At 37.5% G+C, this 17,552-nt stretch overlaps 1 protein-coding gene across 1 annotated transcript in view; it reads right to left on the bottom strand.

The window, feature by feature from the left end:
- BIRC6 (baculoviral IAP repeat containing 6) overlaps positions 1 to 17,552 on the bottom strand; it is a 172,866-nt gene that overhangs the window by 139,984 nt on the left and 15,330 nt on the right. The window contains exons 11-12 of the mRNA XM_026844602.1: positions 6,980 to 7,129; positions 3,113 to 3,338 (exon numbers count right to left, since the gene is read on the bottom strand). Of these exons, the coding sequence (XP_026700403.1) occupies positions 3,113 to 3,338; positions 6,980 to 7,129 (376 nt within the window). The remainder of the gene's footprint in view (positions 1 to 3,112; positions 3,339 to 6,979; positions 7,130 to 17,552) is intronic.

Genomic DNA, 17,552 nt, shown 5'->3' with positions numbered 1-17,552 from the left:
CTCATCAAGTTTCCAAAACAAGCAACATAGAAAAGCAGTGATTTTGGGAGGGAAGATGGACAGAAGCAAAAGATGGATAGAAGAGAGCTTGTGGTTATGATTTAGGAAGCAACAATGAAGAATTTTCAGCTAACTGTACAAATAACTCGGGTAAATAAAATACAATGAAAATTTATCCTACAACTCCAGGGGGGAAAAAACCTGTTAGCACATGTAACACTAAAAACTTAGAATCACTCATGCCTTTCCTCTGGCTCAGAGAATGTGTAGGTCAGTTCAAAACAGGAAGAAGTTTGAGGATGGTTTTTTATGTCTGAGTATTTCTATAGGTGTCATGTAAAGCATGGACTGAATGAGACATTCAAAGAAACAAGCCTTCTGAAAGACTAAGTAATATTCTGCTCAGCCAGTTTAAATTAAAGATCTAGTACAAAACCATAAATAATAAACCAGTTTGCCTGCAGTAGTCTTTTGTAGTCTATATGATGCATACGACACATACTACCACATCAAATTACAACTGTTATTTGTCTACCCCAGAAACCTGTTTTTGACAGAATTCAGCAGCAGATGCCCCAAAGGAAGTTTTACGTATCTCTCATTAAGCATGGTATAATGTTCCTCTATGAAGGTCTCACCTTAATCGAACAGTGAAGAGATCTTCTTACACCTGTGGCAATGAACTTCACAATCTATTTCTGTGAGGAGTTAAAAACTCCCCTTTAAACAGCTTTTTAATTTCTCATAGCTCTAAGTGCCTCCTCTTTATTTGTTTAAAGCTTCATGGAAGCAAAGAAATTAATTCACTTCCTTATTATTTTCTCAATATTTTAGCATTTCCATCCTAAATATCACTTGGATAATCTAACACAAGTTCTTTTAGAAACTTTTCTGAATCTATAGAATCTTTTTAAAGAACACACAATCAAGACTGTGTTCTAAATGCAAACATACCATCATTCGAACAACTACAAAATATGTTTCCAACATATTTTTCGTTCCCTTTCTAGAACATCTCATCAATATTTGATCTTCCACTACAACTGAACTTTGAGCTGCAGACCCATTTCCAGAGTTTAAACACTCGAAAACACATCAGTAGGTAGCTTTTCCTTCTTTCACATATTTCCAAATATGTCTGCTTAAGATGAATACATAAAATAATTCTTATATAAGTCTGAGAAAAAGCCAGGAAACTCAGATATCACTGTTTTATCAAAGCACATTAGGAATTCATGTACTTTTTTAAAAAGGATTAGCCCAATTTAAGATTTCAGTACCACTGAATGGGAAATACTGATATTCAGATAATTCATAAGGTAAACCAGGCTGTTTTTTCTGTTTTCTTTGTTACATAGCCTTTTTAAAATAACAAAGTAGGATTGAAAGAGAATGGGTGTAATATAATGCCATTCCCTAAAATACATTTCCAGGATTATTTCCTTCTATGTATTTGAGAAACAAAAGAATTACCATATCAAATTGCATTACTCATCCATATTTCATCTTGATAGAAATCAGTATGAGACACTCAAAGAGGAGATAAAAGGAACCTCATATTAAGGACCAACAAAATAATCCAGAAATAAAAAGTTTCTTCCCAGATAACTTTTAATTAAGAGCTAATGTTGCTCTCAATCTTAAAACTGTATATTCTACCCTACGAACAAAGGGACTGCAATTTAATAATTTTCTTCATGAGTCATTTAGCAGCTGTCAAAGATTTCCAGTACTAAACCAAAACTTTTAATTTTACCTCTTTACATTCCTGTTTTACTGTGCAGCAGACATAATTCTTTTCCTCCAATCAAACAATATTCATAAGCTAATGTTCTACCTATCACCTTCCAATTAACAGCTATTACCCTCACTGCTTGCTTCCTTCTACTTTCATATTGGTAGCTTTTTAATTTTCAACTGTTGCTGAGCACAAGGGATAATATTTTTAACCGCAAGTTATTTTTCCATGAACCACCTCCTTTCCACTTGTTACATACAGAATGTTTTACTCACACAAAGCAAAAACCACAAGATAAAGGTTTTAAAGCCTATAATACACTGCAAGTTTTTAACCATAGCTTATGAACACTTAATTAAAGCAAGTTTAGCTGATGTTAGGTGTCAGCCCTGGAAACACCTGCAACTACTACTTTCCAGACCTGTCTTCCCAGTTGGAATGCTTCATTATCACGTGCTAGCTTTCACTTATTTATATGACAAGGGTTTTTTTCCCCACATATGATCTCTAGCTACCCTAGCATCCTTTGGCTATTTCACTGTTTCCACTGAATGGGCATTTAGATTCTGCATTACTACCCAAATCTTATATATCAGTGGAACAGATGTGTGACAGCCTGACCCAAAAGATACATAGTGCCTTATTACACACATACCTTAAAACACACAACTGAACTTCTATCTATATTTTGTTTCTCCAAGCATTTTCAGGCGCAACACTGCTGTTCTAGTCCTTAGGATCCCAGAGGAATTCCAAATTCTCATGCCATGTGTAAAAAATTAAGTACTATACATACCAAGTCCGTGCAGTTCATTGTAATGAAAATACTGCCTAAATTTTAACTCAAATTAAGTAAACATCTCAAGTAGAAAGATTTAACTTGACATGAGCAGACATAAATCCAGATACTATCTTCAGATCTTTAAGATACAATACAATTTCATTTAGGACAACTAATTAGTCATACTAGCATCTGCAACTTGTATTTTCTGATTAAAAAATGTACTAAGAATGTGTGTATGCCTAAGAAGGGTGAATCAGACTTTTAAAGAAACAATCAAGAATCTCTGTAATTCTGGCGAACATGCTTCTCTAACTATATAATGAAATGGCAACATCTGGCAAACAAAACTATTATGAATTCAAAACGTGACTTTTCAATTTGTTTCAAGGTCCAGTGAAACAACCCTGGCAACCTCAAAGACCTATAATGCAAACTACCAAATAGGGATTATTATCCTTTAATTTACACGCTCTTACACTTGCACACAACTTAGAAAACAATTAAATTGCATGAAATTGGTGATTATAGCAGCTGTATGAACTAATTAAGCAATACACACATAAGTTTTTCTGCACTGTTACCCTACCTACCTGTCTGTCTGCAGCTTCCAAGTTCGAGTATGCTGAGCTGCATCCCCATGGTGCTGCTGGTGCAAATGTTGAGGATGCCGCCTTTGCTGCTGCTCTTGCTGGACTTCTACCCAACAGGGAGGGACAGTGGCTGAAAAACGTGGCGTCAAGGTCTCAAAACGGGTCAGTTCCACCAGGGATGTCAGTGTTTCAAGGGTAAACGGCTGGTCCACCAAAAGATCAACTCCTGAATAGTTACAGAACATACAGTAATTACTACACAGATATTTTTTCCAGAACATCCTACAAAGAGTTTGAAATATATAGAAACTACTACAGGTAAGATTAACTACATGTTTTATGACGTTTCTAAAAAACCACAATAAAAAGCACATAGAATTAAAACACCCCAAAACCTTCCCCAAACAAAAAACCCAAATACAACAACCAAACAACCCTAGCCTTGAGCCAGTACCCTTTGAAGGCAGCTCATCTGGAATAAATTTTCTAAGCACTAAGAGCTCTGAGCAAGTTGTCTGGGATTCAACCAGAAGCAGCAGGAAAAAATCAATTAGCCAGCTATAATTTAATGAAGTAAAGCTGATTTAAACATTTTTCTAATACCTTTATTGAGTCAGATAAAAGTACCTCTTTTTTTTAATATTTCATGAAAACAGACAAATTACTACACAATTGCAACATTTTTATCACTGTTTAAAACATTACTTTGGTACCTGCTTATCAACATAGACTTGTTCTATAGTGAGTTAAAGGAATGTTTTGGAAGGCTCCCAATTTAACTTAAAAGAGGGATAAGTGAAAAACTAACAAGCTTTATGCAATGCACTTAAAAGACACTGGGCCTAAACAAGTATTTTTTCTTCTTGTCTTCATACTCAAGTCTTGTCCTGAGGAAAGGAGGATATTAATTGAAGAAGTACTGAAAATGAAAATACCCAGGGAGACAAACACATAAAGAAACATTCCAAGGGGACTCTTAAATAATGTTTCCTCAGAAAAAAAAAAAAACCACAAAAAACACACAACCCCCCCCAAAAAAACTTGAGGGAAATAAGGTATGTATAATGTAATTTTTCTTACACTTTGAGCATTTTTCCTTAATGATACATTTTGGAGAAAATCTTTTAGTTGTAAAGAAATCATGATTTTCAAAATGAGAAAGTTTGCTACCTGATTACTACTGTCACCACCCTGGAGTCGGGGCAATATTAATACACCAACACAAATACCATCCTCAAAGTAAAGTCTGAACCTAAAGACTATCTTGCAAAGCAAGCCATGTTGAAATCAGAAGCCAGCTTGAGAGTAGAAAGGCACATGCAATTCTTCCCCAAAAAGTGGAGAACCTCAAGATACCCAGATTTATGGCAAAAAATTCACTCTCATTATAACAAGTATGATTTCTGCTTTTCAGTCTAGGAGGCAGGAAAATGCTGAAGAGATTAGAAATAACGAGTGTTTTAAAAATTTAATTTCAATACTACAAACACCATTTTTTTTACTGCCAAATGTGACCCTCATTAGCACACTGACAAGTGAGATCACTCATAGCTCAAACTATGCAACAATTCTATCTTTAAGTAGACTGGATTTTTTCTGCTTCAGTCTCCCTCCTCCCCCAACAGAAACAATTACAAATTCAGACTACTACATGTGGTTGCTCCAAACTGGTATCAACTCCTAAAATTGAAAAATGCAGGCCTTAACTTTCCAGTGCTATTAAGTATAGTTGGCTTCTTTTGCAAAATTACATGATTTTTTGTTATATTGTAATAGTGAGTTATGAAAAGCTGAAGTTCTAACAGTAAACTTGAAAAAAGGTTTTAAACTGGTCAGGAAAACTAAGATTCTTTTTCAATTAGCTTCTAAAAAAAAGCAGTATTTCAAATCTGCACTAGAAAAACCATCTGCTCCTTGAAAGAAAATAATAATTTTACCTAATCTAAGACTTACAACTCAGTAAGGTTAACATATTTCCTTCTAAAACAACATAATTTAAAGTGTATCCAAGCTGTAAATGCAAGCTAAAAAATAAAATTTAAGAAATGCATTACAGAATGTCAACAACAGAGAAAAATAAACACATGAACAAACCCTACAATATATATGAACAATGTATGGACAAAACCTTGTGCTTGTTACTGTGGTTTCTATCCTGACTAGAGTATGTCTTAGCTACAGTTTCAAAGAACACAGAAGTGATTTCATAAACCCACCCTGCTGCTGCCTGCTGTTAGCTATGAAGGAGATACAGAGATCAAGACTTCATGCTCACTGAGATCCACCTAGCTCATTTCTCCAAACAGCAAGCTTTTTGTTGAGCTATATCTATCTGCTAACACAAAAGTGGAAGAAAACATTTTTTTCTGCTGTTTTGTACTTTGATCAAAAAAGAATCAACACTGATGTACAAATGTTGGGGGCAATGTCTGATCATGATCCATACACACTCTGACAACCTCATTACTTAGAAAACGTTTGCACAGTCCTAGCAATCGTTCACATATTATAGGCTAAGAATCCAGTATTGACTTTAGTCTGAACTATCTGGGTTAAGGATAATAAGACCTCTGCAACCACCATTAGGTTTCAACTTTCTCTCCAGCCCCCTTATTTCAGTACTGGCTTCCTATGACTTTTAAGCTCCTCTCACAGCTTTTAGTGGCCCAGTTTGATGCCACAACAAAACAGTACTCAATTTATCTGACCATTACTGTGTATCCAACTACTCTCCGGAAACCATTACAAACTGATATCAAGCAATACTACACTCTGAATTACTGGACTACTTGAAGGAGGACTGGCAGCTTGTGCACAATCTAAAGATACAGCTACTTTGAAGTGTCTACTAATTAAATTCCTTTCTTGTTCCAATAAGCCATATTTGAGCCTATATGGAAAACTGGATGGGGAGGAGAACAAGAAAAAAAAAAATTCTCCACTGCAGTACTGGCAGAATTTAAACAGTAATGATCATAAAAATTACCATTTGATTGCAAGTCACTTAAATCTGCTGATAAGCTACTGTACAGGGAGAGCATCTATTGAAGCACATATGTGTTCTGGATATTCATATTCTCTTTATTGCTTCATTTGCTGTTAGCAAAAGAACAAAGGTGCTGAAGAAAGACACAGACTTCTTTCCTTTATATATGTACAATGGTTTAATACTTAGTGTTTTTCAAACTTCAGGAACGGCTCCTTTGGTGAAAAAGAAAAGCAGGAGAAATTCATACCTCAAAGTAAAGAAGACAGCAACTGCTGTACTTCTACTTATAATCTCATGACAAAAAGCATCTTTTCCTTCCCTCTTTTGATCATGTCTTGTGGAGTAAAATCAGGGGTCATACAAACACAGCACAACACAACTTAAAGTGTTACAAGACTGGTAGCAAGCAGGCGTTTGGGGAGAAAGACGGCAAGTAGCCTGCTGACAACAAAGATGCCATGATCCAAAGTGGTCCCTGTACTGCCACTCAGTCCTCTCCCAGAGAGGGGGGAGGGAGAGAGAGAGAGAGAGAGAGAGGGGGGAGGGAGAGAGAGAGAGAGCTATTTAAATAATGAGGGAAGCTCACTGTCTGCACAATTACCTGTTTTTCCCTGTCTGTCACACTTAAAATAACATCTAAAGATGGAAAAAACAAGCAATTACACAAAAGTCTTGCTTCTTTTAAAATCAGGAACTGCTAAATTGTTATGCTTGTACATCAGCAGGAATAGATATACAGCAACTACAGAATTCCAATTTCAGGCATCAAAAAAGTATAAAGCAGCACACTATTAAAGAACTCGAAATCATCTTAATATACAACTTCAAAAAATTACAAAAGCATTTTTACTTACAATACATTTAAATGCGCAATTTACCTGTAATGCCTGGACTAGAAGGGTTAGATAAAGGCTTGGTGCCTTCTGATGACTGTTCTACATTTTTGGAAAGGGATCCATCTACAAGTATATCTGCTTCATCTATGTCATCACAGGTCCCTCCAATCTGAAGGAAATGAAGTTCTCCACCTAAAATTGTCACAGACAACAAAAGAAGGTAGTTTAGACAGGCATACAGCTAAACTCAACTCACAAGACAGGCTTGAAGTGCTACGCAATTATGACAGTAATTATGCAGGACCTGAAATCAGTAAGATTATACAGGAATACTCACTTTGCTTTACTACTACAAATTTTTTCAGGGTAAATGCAAAACAGAACTACAAAAATACTGACTGCAGTTGTGAATGACATCAAAGGAAAAAGAAAAATATGGGGGGCGGGGGGGGTGGGTGGTAATATAAGGTAATTAACTAAAGAAACTTCAATAGAAACACAAAATCATAACCATTATGACACTTTCCATAATTCAAATTATGCTTTTAATCAGAAAATATTCCATCATGTCAAGTGAAGGCCTACACTACCTCATTTGTATAGGTTGCATATATTTCCTTTTAAGGTTCAATATTTGAGAACTGAAAAAACACTTCTCCACTGAACTCTCCTAACTAAGGGACCCTTTACATTATTTCATCAAACCTGGAATTACAACACTGATCACATCAACAGTCAAAAGAGCAAGTCCAACATTTTCTACTGACACAGTGTTTTGATGGAAACTTGAAATCAAAGTTGCCCATTATTTACCATTACAGATATACATAGATTAATTCTGTCATTCACAAAGAAGTCAGAGAAGGAATGTTTAATTTTACATAAGGTTGGAAGGAGGGGAAGAGTTGTTAACAGTTTCAGAAGATACAAAAATCCTAATCAGAAGGATTTAGAGAAGAAAATCCTACATTAGGCCTTCCATACTTTTCCTGAAAATTGATTACAGACTGTCCTTCAGCATCTGACTAATGTTATGACAAACCTTGTTATACAAATTATCCAGGTAATCCAAAACAAGCAAACTTGAGATAATACACGTAATAAAAACCCAAGGTAAAAGCATAGCCAGCAGGTACATGTTCTGCACTGTGAGTGGTAAGGGGAATGAAACAGAGAGCAGTAGAGAGGCACAATGAGACAGAAAGCAAGCATGTGAGAGGCACAGAGAAAAGACATGAGAGGTACAACGAGAGTTGGTATAGGTTTTGCTCCTGGACCTCAATAAGAAAGGCCCAACAACAAATGGCTTAGTAAGACAGAATAAAAGGAGGAAAATAATAGCTCAAATGGCCAAAAAGGAAGAACCTCTCCATGGACAGGATCTGTGCAGTGTGCTGTGGGAAAACCTACCCGGGATATCTGGGTGATGCTGCATGATAGATACTGCACCCTCCCAGCATGTGAAGGGACATGAGGTTTTCTAACTATCTATATTTGGGTTTTTATTCTATCTCATTAAACATCTATTTCATTAAACCATTAAGCCATTCCTTGGCAGGGCCTTTCTCATCGAGGTCCTATAAGAAGCCTGTACCACCCCTCTCTCAGCTCCAGTCCACCTACCCTCAAGTGCAGAACAGTACATCCCAAGTAGATACCAGACTGGAGAGGAAAAAAAATAGTTCTAGCAAATAACACTTACTAGTTTCCTTGAAATTATAAACAGCCCACAAATACGTAATTTTCCTCAAAGAAAGAGAATTAGTGATACATAAAAAAACCACAGACCTTGACAGCTTCATTTGGTAATAAGCTCAGACTGTTTCCTGTTCTGTTTACTGCTCGAAGATCAGAATGATCTCAACAATCAAAACCAGATAATCTCCTGTCCTGGAAATAAAGTACACCCTCATGCAATGAAAGTTCAGCATACTGGCTTGCACCATCTGCCAGTTTTATGGCTCACAGCAGGAGAAATGCTGAAGAACTTCAGAAAGTTTTTGGGTTTTAAGGGGAATTTATACCAAGGTCTCACATTCTGTAGCTGACTGGGTAGGGTTTGGTTTTAAAGAAACAAAACTTTGACTCTCAAACCAAGTTTCTGAGTTTCTGACTAATTCATATCAGCAAAACACATCCTTACCATTTTATCCATACTTCAAGAAGAAGAGAAAGTCACAATCCCTGCATTCCTGAGACTCCAGCTCTTTTCTAAGAAAAATTCTCTGCTGAACTTGAGATATCTCATTTTCACGTTTGTTTTTAAAAAGCTTCTGTAAATAAGTTTATCATGAACTTCCGTTATGCAGTATTAGACTATAAAATTATTAGTGCTTAGGCATGCTCCAGAATCTTGCAGGTGGCTTTGTTTCTGTATCACAAAGGAGGTATTTGTTCTCCTGGAACATCCAAAGACAAGCTTCTGATGATGCATGCTTAATTATTTGTTTCAGAGATACCACAGTTCCTATAGTCAAGTGTCAGGAAAAAACCCCACATCTGTGCAGAAGTCAATGCTGCACTTTTTTTTTTTCTTCTTCTTCTTTTAGTGTTACTACTGGCTCATAGTATGCACTATGCACTACTAGACTCATCTGGTGCTTTCCAATTCTAGCCAGGTAGCAATTATTCTAAGCAGTGGTTTATCTGAAGACTTCTCTGCTTGCACCACTTTGAAAGAGGCAATAAATGTTTCTTCTCACACTACCAAGAAGATATGAAAGTTGACACTGACTCAGTGATGACAAATGAGAACTGGAAACCAGCACCATTATACTTCCCGAAAACAACAGGCAACACATTCAAAACACTGTTAATTTAATTCTGAATTGTATTTAAAAATCCATAATTTGCTTGGACTCAAGAACCTGGTGGGTTATACAAACAGAACATAAGAATCACAAATCCATCCAAATAAATCCCAAGCTTCCTTCTGGCAGAACAGTTACGGTTTCAGGAAATCAACACTGGCACAAGTTAGAGAACATATCAGACACTAGACCACTACAGTCAAAGTAAATCTGGTGAAATGTTCAGTATCCTGAACATATCCTGCACTCTGGCAGGAATCTGGAAGAGTAACACAAGTGTCGATAGCGAAACACAACACAAGCACATAGTTAAACAATACCCAAATAGTTAAAGAAATTAAAAAAACGAAGCCATAACACAGGAAGCTATCCACTCGAGAACTCTCCTCCTTGTCTCACCACTGGGCTGTAGAGAAAGGGTTAGCTCTAAATATTCTAGTTCAGAACACTTGAAAAATGTCCTCAAGAAAGCTTCTCCAAAACCTCACTCCACAGAATTTACACTATTCTTGGAGATTTCAGCTGTAAAATTCCATCCAGTTTATGAAAAAATAGAATGCAATTGAATAGGGACAAGTGAAAGTTACTATGCCTAGCAAGAAATAATTAAATGCACTATTACAGGATGAAGAAAAATCAGCAAGCCAGCAGTTCTGTAAAAGAGGCTCTTGTGAGTCAGAAGATAAACCTGATTCAATTTCCTGTTCAAAAGTGCAAACATCCCACTATGTATACGCACACATGGTATGTACAGACTGCAGAGCTGCTAAGGAATTCTTCTGTTCCATTCAAAGACATCTGTAGGATTACTGTGCCTGCTTTTGGGTATCTCATCAAGACACATGTGGACTGACTTGAGCAGGTCTTTTGGAGGGGAGAATAAGGGTGTTTCTTTCTTTCAGAGCCCCTGATGAAAGCTTAAAAGGATTGAAGATATTCAGCTTAAGAAAATAAATGCTTGGAGGAGGCCAGTACCTAAATAAACTCTGTCTCCCCCCTTTTTGAAGCAATATATTTGCCATATTCATAAAGAATAGTAATGACTCCAATCAGCAAAAATACTACAGGCTAAACACTAGGAAAAAAAAATCATCAAGGACAGCATGCAGTAGAAGAAATTTCATGAGTAAGTTGTTAAATCTTCATGCTGAAGATCTTCAAAACCAGGCTGATCGGTACTTCTGAATGGGTAAGTATAATTGATCCTGACTTGAAGATGATCTCTTAGCATCACTTCCAACACTAATACTGATGTGGAAAAACCCTTGACCTCTCCCCAGTCCCATTAGACTCCATTGTCTATGAAGGTACAAAACTGAAAACACTAAATTGATTCCTGAACTTCAAATACACCAGTACGCAAGGCTGACACAATGCCTGATGACATGAAAGAGACAAACAAGATATCCAAACAAAAAGAGAAAAAAAGCTGAGAGAGTAATTAAGCACTATACAACTCAAGGGCAAAAAATCTGTTGTAATTGAAAGGTACAGGATTTGAGGGAATCAGTTCTCAAATGTATGAAAGTGCTATCCAGTTCTGCCAGGCTTGCAACAAGAATATCAGCATGGACAACTCACTTCCGACATGCCAAACTCCAGTCTGAAAAAACAATTTCTCCAAAAAAGGTGAGTGACTAGAAAACTTGTTATAATGCAATACTGCAGGCAAGAATTTAGGAGAATTATGTATATAGAAAAGAACATTTAAAAAAAATAATCACAAAACAGACACCTAAGAAAAACGTGCTTATAAATGATAGTGTAAAACAATCAGTAAGATAGAAATGTACAAGATGGGTTACATCCAGTGTTCATGATCGTCTTTTACTGCTTTCAACTTTGACTAATTCCAAAACAGACAATATCCAAAATAACTGATCCAATATGATCTAGGAATCACTATGTGAGAGAAGCTGATTAAAGAACTTCAATTGGAGCTGGGTATTTTTGTCTATTGGCTCTGAAGCAATACAAGCACAAGACAGAACTGCTAGAATGAAAGAGCACTAGAGTTCATTCTTATGAAGAAAACCAGTAGAAAAACTTCTAATTTTCCCCTCCTGTTTTCCTGAACTATTTCCAAATAATAATTAAACCGAAAATATAACTAAATGTATTTAGGGAATTACTGAAGTACTACTTCTTAAAAATTGAATTTACTTTCTGTTGAGAATTTTTTTGCTAGATTCAATGCAAAGGGTATTTTCAACAGGATTCAACAGGGAAATGATTTACTGTAAAATCTTCACTCAATACAGACATTCAAAAGTTAGATTTGTGAAATAATTAGATTGCAAAGATCAGGTGAGCACAATCCAGGAATGCTTCATTCACTAGAAGGAACTTAAGCACTTAAACAGATGTTACAGATTTTAACACCTACTCAATCAGACAGTTTGGCAGGGAAGTACCTGCTTCACCACAAACCCATGAACATTTCCACTTCTGGTAGCATTTGTCTGAAATGTCACCTCACTTTCCTACTCAATAATATTTCTTCAGAGGGCTTCAGACACTTAAGTTCCTCATTTGACAAGGGAGAATTATCAGTGGCGGTGCAATGATCTTAAATACTCCCAAAAAAACAATCACGCATTCAAAACTGCCAATACAAAATACAAGCAGAGATTGGCACCTCCATGTTGGATAAAAAAAATGAACATTTCGGATACATCAACTTTTCCACCCTGTTCCATTTTCTGAAACAAAGTTCAGCAAAACTGCCTGAATGGTAAACACAGCTAAGCAGCTAAATTAAGGAAAATCCAAAACAAACCTAACAAAAGAAAAAACCCAGAATGTATACTGTGGACTGTTTTCTTAAATAATTTTTGGTAGGACTGTAATTTAAAAAAAGAAATATAATTTGATGAAAATTGAGATATAAAGAGGGTGGTGACAACTGTAGCTCTGGAAATTTATGCATCTAAAACAAACTATATCTGATCCTCTTACACACCAGATAACAGGTTTCAAAGAATATCAAAAGACCATGTTACAGTTGTAACCCTATTCAAAAACAATACCTGTCAGCCTACTGCATACATTTATAACAACGTACTTATTTTGGATGTTATAAAGCAAAACTTAAGCTGTTTTATATTAATGACACAAAACATTTTAAAGCCCCATATAGAAACACAGACTGGTTTGGGTTGGAAGGGACCTCAAAGATCATCTAGTTCCAACCCCCCTGCCATGGGCAGGGACACCTTCCACTAGACCAGGCTGCTCAAAGCCCCGTCCAACCTGGCCTTGAACACTGCCAGGGAGGGGGCAGCCACAGCTTCTCTGGGAAAACTGTTCCACGGTCTCACCACCCTCACAGTAAAGAATTTCTTCCTTATATCTAATCTAAATCTACCCTCTGTCAGTTTAAAAACATTACCCCTTGTCCTATCACTACATTCTCTGATAAAGAGCCACAGCCCCCCCTTTAGGTACTAGAAAACCGCTGTAAGGTCTCCCCAGAATCTTATCTTCTCTGGTCTGAATGAGCCTGACTCTCCAAGCCTGTCCTCATAAGGGAGGTGCTCCAGCCCCCTGATCATCTTTATGGCCTCCTCTGGACCCACTCAAGCAGGTCCGCGTCCTTTTTATACTGGGGGTCCCAGAGCTGGACATCCAGGTGGGGTCTCACAAGAATGGAGTAGAGGGGGAGAATCACCTCCCTCAACCTGCTGCACACACTTCTCTTGATGCAGTCCAGGATACAGTTGGCTTTCTGGGGTGAGACTGCACGTTGCTGGGTCACAGTCAGTTTTCCATCCACTAATATCCCCAAGTCCTTCTCCGCAGAGCTGCTCTCAGTCCACTCATTGCCCACACTGTATTTGTGCTTAGGATTGCCCCAACCCATGTGCAGGACCCTGCACTTGGCCTTGTTTAACTTTATGAGGTTGGCATGGGCCCACTTATCAAGACTGTCCAGGTCCCTCTGGATGGCACATCCCTTCCCTCCAGTGTGCCAACTGCACCACACAGCTTGGTGTCATCAGCAAACTTGCTGAGGGTGCACTTGATCCCACTGCCCGTGTGTCCAACAAAGATGTTAAACAGCATCAGTCCCAACACTAACCCCTGAGGAATGTCACTCGTCCCTGCTCTCCACATGGACATGGAGCCATTGACCGCAACCTCTTTGAGTATGACCATCCAGCCAATTCCTTACCCACCGAGCAGTCCACCTGTCAAATACACATCTCTCCCATTTAGAGACAAGGGTGTTGTGCGGGACAGTGTGCAAAGTGTTTGACAAGTCCAGATAGATGACATCAGTCACTTTTCCCTTCTCCACCAACACTGTAACCCCATTGTACAAGGCCACCAAATTTGTCAGGCACCATTTGCCCCTAGTGAAGCCATGTCGGCTGAAACCAATCACCTCCTTGTTTCCCATGCACACTAGCATAATTTCCAGGAGGATCTGCTCCATGATCTTGCCAGGCACAGAGGTGAGAATGACTGGCCTGTAGTTCCCCGGGTCTTCCTTGTTTCCCTTTTTTAAAAATGGGGGTTATGTTTCCCCTTTTCCAGTCAGTGGGAACTTCACCAGACTGCCACAACTTCTCAAATATGATGGACAGTGGCTTAACTACTTCATCTGCCAGTTCCCTCAGGACCCACAGGTGCAACTCATCAGGTCCCATGGACTTGTGCACCTTCAGGTTCCTTAGATGGTCTTGAATCTGATCTTCTCCTACAGTGGGCAGTTCTTCATTCCTCCAGTCCCTGTCTTTGCCTTCTGTGACTTGGGTAGCGTGGTTGAAGCCCTTGCTGGTGAATACTGAAGCAAAAAAGTAATTGAGTCCTTCAGCCTTCTCCATATCATGGGTAACCAGGTCTCCTGTTTCCTTCCAGAAAGGGCCCACATTTTCCTTAGTCTTCCTTTGATCACTGACATACTTATAGAAGATTTTCTTGTTGCCCTTGACATCCCTGGACAGATTTAATTCTGCCAGGGCTTTGGCTTTCCTAACCTGATCCCTGGCTGCTCAAACAATTTCTCTGTGTTCCTCCCAGGATACCTGTCCTTGCTTCCACCCTCTGTAGGCTTCCTTTTTGTGTTTGAGTTCATCCAAGAGCTCCTTGTTCATCCATGCAGGTCTCCTGATGTTTCTGCCTGACGTCCTCTTTGTTGGGATGCATCACTCCTGAGCTTGAAGGAGGTGATCCTTCAATACTAACCAGCTTTTTTGGGTCCATCTTCCCTCCGGGCCTTTATCCCATGCTACTCTGCCAAGCAGATCCCTGAAGAAGCCAAAGTAATTACAAAGCACTACTAAGGGGGATATTAACTATAGTCTCCCTTGACTAAAGGGAAGAGAAGAAAGCAGAATACAAAGAGATCAAAGTCTACTATGTTTGCTTAACAGAACTGGAACCAATAGTATAGCTGCACACTTCCCTCAAGAGGTCAGCTCCAGGTAGTCCCTGCAGAAACAGAAGTACCTGAAGCTGACACTGAGAGATAACATTTTAAAGTGGAGTAAGAATCATTATTCCCAACTCACAAAGATGAATGATGTCAAATGCAGGTCTAAAACATCTTTACATAAAGCCACTCAAAACCTGAAACACCCATTCACATAAAGATTTCTTTTCAGTTGTATCTTAAAGGCAGCTAGAGGAAAAATTATATGATCTACCAACAAAAATAATATGTCAACAAGCAGAAGCAGTAGGAAAATAAAAGGCTATTCTGCATCCAAAACTTCTGGACATTAAAGTACCTCTTTGCCTATTCCCACCATCCAAGTAATCAGGAAAGTATATACTCCTCAGCTTGTATTTTTGAATAGTTTTCCAACATCATCCAAGCATTTCCAGTGCATAAAGGTTTCAAGTCTTCTACTTAGCATTTTCACTTATGTCTTTGCACTACAAGCTACTTGATAGAAGGATTAATGTTGAATACATTTGTGAATATAGTTATTCTACTTTCAACACATACATTCCTAATGCTGTCAGGCTGCAGGCACCATTCCATATGTGGCAGTAACTACAGAGGAGCAAATACCTCAAACTGATTTTGGAAGAAGCCTAAGAAAACTGCATTTAAGAAAAAGTAATAATATTTTCAGCCACCTAGCAGATAAGCAAGCAATTTTACCAACTTAGAGAAGAAAGATTAAAGGATGATTACAATTCAACACAACAAAAATTAAGCAAAAGCTATTCCTTACACCAAGTTATTCAAATGTGCAATAAGATGTAGGATAAATGTAAGTTAAGCTTTTTTATTTGCTTTTTCCTTTTAGTATTCCTGAATTTTATGCAGTACAGTTATTTATAAACATTTAAGATCAAGACACTCTTTACAAAGCTTCATATTTTGGCATAAACATTAGGACTCTCAGGATTCATATGTATCTAGTATCAGACACTGAAATTCAGACTTCTAATGGACACTGGTCCCTTAATTTCTCAAAAGTGAGAAAAATTATACCAGGAGAAGTGACTTAAATGTTCAAATAGTAATAGAAATATAAAGCTCCCAAAGATATATAAACAGTGAAAAAAATGAATTCTGAAGTTCACTATAATTTGGATGTAGAGCAGAAAAATCAAATTCCAAATAGAGGTGCAGTGGGTGGAAATGAAAGATTAAAATAATCAATTGATAACTCTTAAGTTTTTTATCAAAGTACTATGTTCAGAAGAGGAAACTAAATGGCAGAGAGATACCTGTAGCATATTGGACTACAGAAGGAAAAAAAAAAAACCAAAAACCAAACCAAAATTCCAGTCATCGTAAACACAGCAAGAACAGAAGTCACAACAAAGCTATTTATAAATTCTAGATCAAGATTGTAACACTCTTAGAGAGAAAAAAAGTATATTTACTGAGAAAGCAGAATAATGTGCTTGTCTGTTATGAGGAAGATAAAGGATTCTCCAGTCAGTAACAGAGGTGGTGGTTATCTAGGCAGAAGACACAAATACTCCTACGCACACAGAACAAATGCTCCCAACTCAACAGACCTGCCTATCTTACACTCAAAGTTCCAAAACAGGTTTAGATAATACCAAATCCTACAAGAATATAATTACCGTACATGCTAACACTGGATGGGAAAGTACTGTGCACGGTAACAATAAGCCCTTTAACTGTTATCATTAATCTTAAAACACAAGAAAGACAGAATAGACTTATGAAATAAATGAACAGTAGTAGAATTCTGTAGAAGAAAACCTTAGCAAGGGTTGGGTTTTTTAAAATGACATTGCACTTTGATCAGCAAAGTATAGGTAAAAACATTATGACATAGATGCTATACCAATAGTTTTCAAAGGCAATTAACCCTTCAGTTAGAATTCAATTTTAACTAGAAAAAAAACATGCATTATTAAATAAAGCTGGAACAGTTTAATAGACATTTCTTCAAAAGCAGTTACCAAAAGAGAACAATTTAGTAAATATGTTTCCATTGGGAATCTTCAAATGTAAATACTGGTTGCTAACATGCGATGTTTCCATCCGCACTAAAGAAGCAAATCTAAAATCTCCACTGCTCAAACTCTTCGTAGGCAAGTGATGAACACAGGGCCCTTAACAGACATGAGGTTTTTATAAGAAGCTCGGGTTTATCTGTTGGAAATAACAGGTAAATCTGATTTGAGTTTAACAACCCCTCATAGGAGAACTGTAATCAGCATGAAACCACCATGAAAGGAAGAAATGTGTCAATTTACATTCTTCTAGTAAAGTTCCACATGATATTGGTGGGAGTTCATTTGAAATGTGTGAACCATTGCATCAGCTTAGTCCCTCTGAAAGGCTAAGCATTTCCATCAGAGCT

The sequence above is a fragment of the Athene cunicularia genome (genome assembly GCF_003259725.1).
Source record: "Athene cunicularia isolate RWA chromosome 3 unlocalized genomic scaffold, athCun1 chr3_part1, whole genome shotgun sequence".
Classification (NCBI taxonomy): Eukaryota; Metazoa; Chordata; class Aves; order Strigiformes; family Strigidae; genus Athene; species Athene cunicularia.
The sequence above is the reverse complement of the archived record's forward strand: the minus strand, read 5'-3'. Positions and strand labels throughout refer to the sequence as shown.